Source organism: Salvelinus alpinus, chromosome 9 (genome assembly GCF_045679555.1).
Source record: "Salvelinus alpinus chromosome 9, SLU_Salpinus.1, whole genome shotgun sequence".
Classification (NCBI taxonomy): Eukaryota; Metazoa; Chordata; class Actinopteri; order Salmoniformes; family Salmonidae; genus Salvelinus; species Salvelinus alpinus.
This window is the reverse complement of record NC_092094.1, coordinates 76592308-76599686: the sequence shown is the minus strand read 5'-3', so window position 1 is coordinate 76599686 and position 7379 is coordinate 76592308. Positions and strand designations below refer to the sequence as shown.

Sequence of the window (7379 nt, the reverse complement as noted above, 5' to 3'; positions counted from 1 at the left end):
CTTGTGCTGTTAGGGGAATAACCTATGTGTAATCTGTTGCAGTATTTTTTGTGTCATCAGTGATCGTTTTGTTTGTCTTGTGTAGTTTCTTAATCATTGTACCTAAACTGTATGTGTAAACATGTATACGCAGGGCCCAGCTGTAAAAGAGACCTTGGTCTCAGTCTGTGTTCCTTGTTGAAATAAAGGTATAATAATACTATCACATATCTACAACACAAAATCCATGTGTGTATGTAATCATGTGGGTGTGTGTGTCTTCACAGTCCCCGCTGTTCCATGAGGTGCATTTATTATTATTCATATTATTTTGATATAATTTTACTGCTTGCATGAGATACTTGATGAGGAATGGAGTTCCATGTAGTCATGGCTCTATGTAGTACTGTGCACCACCAATAGTTTGTTCTGGATTTTGGGACTGTGAAGAGACTTCTGGTGGCATGTCTTGCGGGGTATCAAATCAAATTTTATTTGTCACATACACATGGTTAGCAGATGTTAATGCGAGTGTAGCGAAATGCTTGTGCTTCTAGTTCCGACAATGCCGTAATAACCAACGAGTAATCTAACCTAAAAATTCCACAACTACTACCGAATACACACACAAGTGTAAAGGGATAAAGAATATGTACATAAAGATATATGAATGAGTGATGGTACAGAACGGCATAGGCAAGATGCAGTAGATGGTATCGAGTACAGTATATACATATGGTATCAAGTACAGTATATACATATGAGATGAGTAATGTAGGGTATGTAAACATAAAAGTGCATAGTTTAAAGTGGCTAGTGATACATGTATTACATAAAGATGGCAAGATGCAGTAGATGATATAGAGTACAGTATATACATATGAGATGAGTAATGTAGGGTATGTAAACATATTAAGTGGCATTGTTTAAAGTGGCTAGTGATACATTTTTACATAAATTTCTATCAATTCCCATTATTAAAGTGGCTGGAGTTGAGTCAGTATGTTGGCAGCAGCCACTAAATGTTAGTGGTGGCTGTTTAACAGTCTGATGGCCTTGAGATTGAAAAACAGCTTCTATCTCTCGGTCCCTGCTTTGATGCACCTGTACTGACCTCGCTTTCTGGATGATAGCGGGGTGAACAGGCAGTGGCTCGGGTGGTTGTTGTCCTTGATGATCTTTATGGCCTTCCTGTGACATCGGGTGTTGTAGGTGTCCTGGAGGGCAGGTAGTTTGCCCCCAGTGATGCGTTGTGCAGACCTCACTACCCTCTGGAGAGCCTTACGGTTGTGGGCGGAGCAGTTGCCGTACCAGGCGGTGATACAGCCCGACAGGATGCTTTCGATTGTGCATCTGTAGAAGTTTGTGAGTGCTTTTGGTGACAAGTCGAATTTCTTCAGCCTCCTGAGGTTGAAGAGGCGCTGCTGCGCCTTCTTCACAACGCTGTCTGTGTGGATGGACCAATTCAGTTTGGTCCACCCACACAGACAAAAATTACGAGATGTATTCACCAAATCCAAAGAGATGAATAGGCGGGAGCTTGACAGACCCCCGTTCCGCACTGTGGACCACGAAATATCCCATTGTTAGGGCAGAGACAAGCATCTCATCATTATATCCACAGTATCTCTGCCCAGACACACCCCAACCAATGATCCCAAACACAATTTCATACAAAAAGCTTTATTTCAATTCTTGCATAACTCTATAACTGTACTTGACATCTATACACATTCAGACAGAGCTAACCACAGTTAAAGTGCTCTATCTTTTATTTTCTTCTCCTATAGAAAAGCTGTGATATGTACAGAGAGAGCAAGCGGAACTAGGTACAACATGTCCCTCATCCCGAATACAGAGTAAGCTATCGTTCCAATCCCCTAGTGTGGGGGTAGAAAACCCGGGTCTTGGAATGCTGCAGGGTTTTGAGTCGATTTTTTTTGTTACTTCAGACCTAGAAGACATGAAGGTGAAATATAGCCAATCAGATATTGATCAATTAACTCAATTGGAGAGGTGATAAGAGATATGGTGCCTGGTTGGAACTAAACCCTGCAACACCTGGTCACTCCAGGACCAGGGTTAAGGAAAGAGCTTAGGTGACTGAAGGTGAGTGAGAGTGAGGAGGCAACTGAAGCACAGTCAGTCAAACAAGCAGGCACAGAAGGGAATTTGAGTGTCTGAATCCACACGCAGAGCACTTCAGTCCACATTTACACACATAAGCACAGTCACATTTTTTACTGTAAGCCTAAATCTTTACATGGTACTAGAAACATGGGAACTGCATAATGTAATTGTTTACAATGCAATTGACAAAACCAATCCCTGATAGACATGCCAAAATATGTTACTTTGCTCAACAACACACGACAGAAAGACAGGCAGAAACACATGTATCTTGAGGCGCCCAGTGGACACGTCCTTGATGAGCGTGTGGTGAAGCACCATGGGTAAAGTATTAGGCATCAGGTGGAAAAACACCAAAGTAGATGTCAGGAGACAGTTTCCGGACACACGCACACACATAGGCACACACGCACGCACATAGGCACACACGCACGCACATAGGCACACACGCACGCACATAGGCACACACAGGCACACACACACAGGCACACACACACACGAGCAGCAGTGAAATATTAAGACACAATAGCAGAAGCAGCAATCAGGTGACTGGGGAGAGGCAGGCATGGTTGAAGGTACCTCTGGACTGATGAGGTAGGCTGGGTTAGAGGCAAGGGTGGGTTTATTGTACATTGTGGTGTGTGTGTGTGTGTGTGTGTGTGTGTGTGTGTGGTGTTCACAGGTAAGGCTGGGGGTAGAGGTGAGGTAGGCTGAGAGATTTTAACGGGTTGTGAGAAAAGTCCCTCATGGTGATGAGAACACTAAGGCCATGATGGGGAGCACTACTGCAGTTGTATGTGCATTAGTGAGAGACAGATACGGAAAAAAAAGATAGAACGCAAGAAAGAGAAACAGGATCAAAGCTTCATCTTTCCCTTATAATACATTTTTCTTTCTCCCCCTCTCCGGTGTATGCGTCTAGTAGTCCTTTATTCCAGTGTTGGGGGAACATGCCCTCTGACGTTTCACACAGAGCCCTCTTGTCAGTAGTAAAGACTTTATGTACACCCTCCCTCCCCCCAAATCCCACCCCCCTTAATAAGTCCCCCCACATTCCTCTGCTAAGCTCTGGAGCAGCAGCAAACTGAGCGCCCTCCCTCCCTCTTCTTCCCTTTCGATCATTCTTCCGTAGCTTTCTGAATGCCAAATTGAAACTATTCCCAAAGAACTCCAGCAGCAATATGGTATGAATTCCACCGAGCCCATCGGAAGGCAAGGTGAAGGAATGACCATATTAAATCAACAGGAGTGCCTAAGGGTTGTTTCAAAGCCACACTTTCTCCCCTAGCTTCCTTCGCTTCATCTCTTATACGCTTCTCTACTTTTTCTCCACCTGGTGGGAGTATAACGCGGTTTAATGTACAGCACTGCATGTACACACGCAAGCACACAAATACTAGTAGCTCATCTTTTCAGCAGTATTCACAGCCAATCTTCACAGTATAGAAAAATAATACACACACACATACACACAACCAGGGGTTGGAACCAGTTCAGGGAACAGAACCGAAAACCGTAAAAAAACTAAACATTTCGAGGGACAGAACCGAGAACGAAAGTGATCTATACTGTTCCGGATTAGGACCGTTATTTTAAAAGAATGGGAACTGGTTAAGGATAGTTATCAGGTTTTACATTGGATTTATCAACTACAAAAAGCATTTTTTTTTTTTTTTTATGTATTTCTGGTGCCGCTCTGCACACACAAGCTTGTTCGCTAGCTAGCTAGTCTAGGTGGAATTATGTGTAATGTAATGTAAATGAGTCATGATCAAGGGCTAGCTCTGGTTCAACGTTAGTCAAGCCAACTCTTTGAAGTTCAAAGACAGTCAAAGTTCCTTCATAGAAGCCGCTACTCTGTAGGTATAATTCTGTGGGTCTAATTCAAGATGCCCAGCTCTTCATGCCCAGCGCTCTTCTCACCCGCAAAATTTCAGTCGTATCTCGTACACTACACAACACTTGTCTGTCCAATGCATGTACATAGCATGCCCACTCCATAGCAAGCTGCTCCATTCATTGGTGAAGTCATTTAATGTCGAGCTAAATGTAAAAAATAATCTAAAATTCTGAGGTTTAAAAAAGGAACAGAAAGGACCTATATAAAACATACTTTTTTGGGGATTCGAACCGGTTCATAACTTTATTTTGCTGGTTGGAACAGTTAAATGGAATGAAAATAATTTGGTTGCAACCCCTGTACACAACCCACGTCATCCATAGTGGGCTGGCTCTCTGTCTCTGTAACCAGTCTCTCGTCGGGAGCCCAGTCCAATGCCAACTGCTTGACTGAGGGTTAGCAATTAGCATCTTGCTAGTAAGCAACCTCAGTTAAAGGCTGTCCAGGAGTGATCCACCTGTCAGTCAAACTGAAGGCCACACCCCCTCACACCCCCTCCTCCTGAACGGGAGAAACCTATGTGTCTGTCAAAGGTGGGGAGCGGGTCAACAACTCACAACTTCCTGTTCCGCGGTGATGACATTTCCTGATTCCGTTCAGGCGCTTGCTCCATCGTCATCATTAGCGACGCAGCCACCGCTCGTCCCGTGGGTGATATGGGTGGGTGAGGCAACGGCGAGATCACGCTGGCTACTGTGCCGTGATTGGGATTCCAGTCGGTGGAGGCTGCTATGAGTGGACAGCGGATGGTCGAGGTGAGGCATGCTGCTGTGGGGGGGTATTGTTTGCTCCTCGCCGCCTCTGTAACTACAGGGGGTGTAGCTGGGGGTCGAGGAAAGATAGGGGAAGGAGAGGTTAGTTCAGTAGCTCAGCACCTTATGTACAGCACCCACACCAGCAGGTATGTCAGCTATGCTCTCTAAACTGATGAAGTCTTATACAGCCAGGAACTTTTATCTCAAGTTATATAACGAGGATCTCTTGAGGTGCCATATCTAAAACAGGGAAGCCTGATTCCAGTTTTCTCACGTAATCATTTTTGACTGTAAAAACTGCTCATATATACGGTGGCATCTATAGCCAACCCTCCCTTCTTTTCTCCCTCTCCTACCGTCCGTCTCGGGAGCGATGCAGGCTGCCATGGTAACTGGTCTTGCTGTGCACGCTGCCAGCCTTGCTGCGGGTGGAGGAGGCGTGGCCCAGAGAGTGGATTGGTCCACGGTCGTCGGGGGCGTGTCTAGGGTCATCAGGCTCTTCCAGAATGGCCAGGTGAGTGGAAGAGGCGTGGGTGGAGGTGCCCTGGAGGGAGGGGAGGGGGGGATTAGGAATTAAAAACAGGAGTTAGTTAGGGTGATATTATATTACATTATTATTACGGTTAGGAACATGTGAGGTGACAAGGTCATGGTGCCAGTCTTACCTGGGTGGAGGTTCCCCGTGATTTCCTGATGATGGGGGTGTGGGGGTCTCTCAGTAGAGATTGGGCAAAGTCTGGCTCCTGGAGCACCCGTCTGCTCTCATTCACCCCACTACTGCAGAAGGGAGGGGTGAGGAAGAGGGGGAGGGAGGTGTGCAGGGAGAGAGGAGTTGGTGAGTGAGAGGGGTGAGGCATCGGAGGACATGGAGTGAGTGGAGGGGGAGGGGCAAGGCAGAAGAGGAGGGATGGTAGAGAGTGGGGAGAGAAAGTGAGGGACACAAGGAGGATGGCAGGGAAAGAGGGAAGGCAGAGGGGTGGGAGAGACGCAGAGAAGAGATGGAGAGATGAAGGAAGGAGAGAGGGTTGGGGCGAGCAGAGGAGGAGGAAGGGGTTACTGTTCTGTAATTGAGGGTGGGAGAACAGGTGCAGAAAATAACCTAATCACCATGGAGACCGGGTTATGGGAAGTGTGTGCGTGTGTTTGTGCTAGGATGAAATGATAAGGCTTTTAAGCCTATGCAATTTATACCAAATTATTAAATTTTCACATCCACGTTGCTCAAAATGTTCATTTTTATATTTTCTAGCGAGTGGTTCTACACTACTAAGTAGCCAACTTACCTTGGCTTGAAATTAGAAATACACACATTTAAGGTAGGACCAGCGATATGACGTAGGTGCACAAAGTAAACAGCATAGTGGGTCAATTTCCACAACAACTAAGAGCGTTGACGCGAGAGGCTAAACTTCGCTCATCGCAATATCTGAGGTGCTGCTCGTGGCATCATAATTTCAGACACACACACACAAACACTCTCTCTGCTTACTCTTTGCGTCTGCGTCCTTGTAGGAAGCTGGCCCATTCGAAGCAGGTCTTCTTGCTGCCCACCCAGAAGACCGAGGGAATCCCCACCACCAGCATCATCATGTACTTAATGAGGAACAGGGTCAGATCTGGGTGACTGGTCTGCTCAACCTAGACAGAGAGGGGGGGGGGGTACATAGCTTGTACTAAGCATACGACATACTGTTTTTAAAAAACAACATATTAGGGTCATCCTACTGAGATTGCCTCATCTAAAACACAATTGCGTTGATTCCCGCCATGGGTTCATTTTGGTACAGCGCGTCCCCTCGGCTGATTCTCATCCTTAATAGCTCTACTGGATGAAATGCCAACATGAGTTTGACATCCTGGCATTTAAAGCATACTACATTTTCAATATTGCACATACTATAAAACATACTTTTCTCGCATACCCAAAATGCCTACTATTTAGAACGCAAGTACGGGTATTCGAACACGGCCAGTGTGTGTGTGTGTGTGTGATCAGAAACACTGGCAGATCAAAACAACTACTCAACCTAACAGAGAGCGAATGCACAGCTCACTGCCCAAAGACAATCATCCCTTCTGCTCACTGCACATGCCAACCCAGTGTGTGTGTGTAAAAGAAAGAGAGAGAGAAAGAGAGACAGACAGGGTTGCTACCTGTCGTCTAAAAACACAACTCCCTCTTGTGGCGATAAATAGCATCACTGATCAAAATGTGCCACACACACACAAAGACACTGACTGCACACACAGACGCAGGGACCTCCTTGGGCGCGATCAGGTGACATGGAGCAAAATTGGAATTCCAGAGCGACTATGCGATACAGAGGGGGTCACTGCATGGGGAGGCCATACACACACCCTCATACAGCAGACAAATCTAAGCACCAGCACCTGCTCGTACCCTATATTCCACACACACACCAGCGCATTCACTCTCGAGCAGAGCTCCCACATCACATTACTTTAATCAATTCAACTTCATACTAATATATATATATATATAAATATAAAAAGAAAGACAAAGATATGCTTTTCCTGACAATTTTCTTGGCAGTATGTATGCCTTGGCAATAAGCACATCGTTACGTCATGCCAATAAAGCATTTGAAATTGAA

General features: G+C 45.6%; 1 protein-coding gene across 2 annotated transcripts in view; it reads right to left on the bottom strand.

Annotated features, from left to right (window-relative positions):
• Positions 1-3164: 3164 nt before the first annotated feature.
• Positions 3165-7379, bottom strand: part of LOC139530640 (frizzled-3-like) — a 31063-nt gene continuing 26848 nt past the window's right edge. For both annotated transcript variants that reach the window (XM_071327225.1, XM_071327226.1), the window contains 4 exons: positions 6254-6402; positions 5430-5541; positions 5121-5308; positions 3165-4831 (listed from right to left, as the gene is read on the bottom strand). In XM_071327225.1, the coding sequence (XP_071183326.1) occupies positions 4606-4831; positions 5121-5308; positions 5430-5541; positions 6254-6402 (675 nt within the window). In that variant the 3' untranslated portion in view covers positions 3165-4605. The remainder of the gene's footprint in view (positions 4832-5120; positions 5309-5429; positions 5542-6253; positions 6403-7379) is intronic.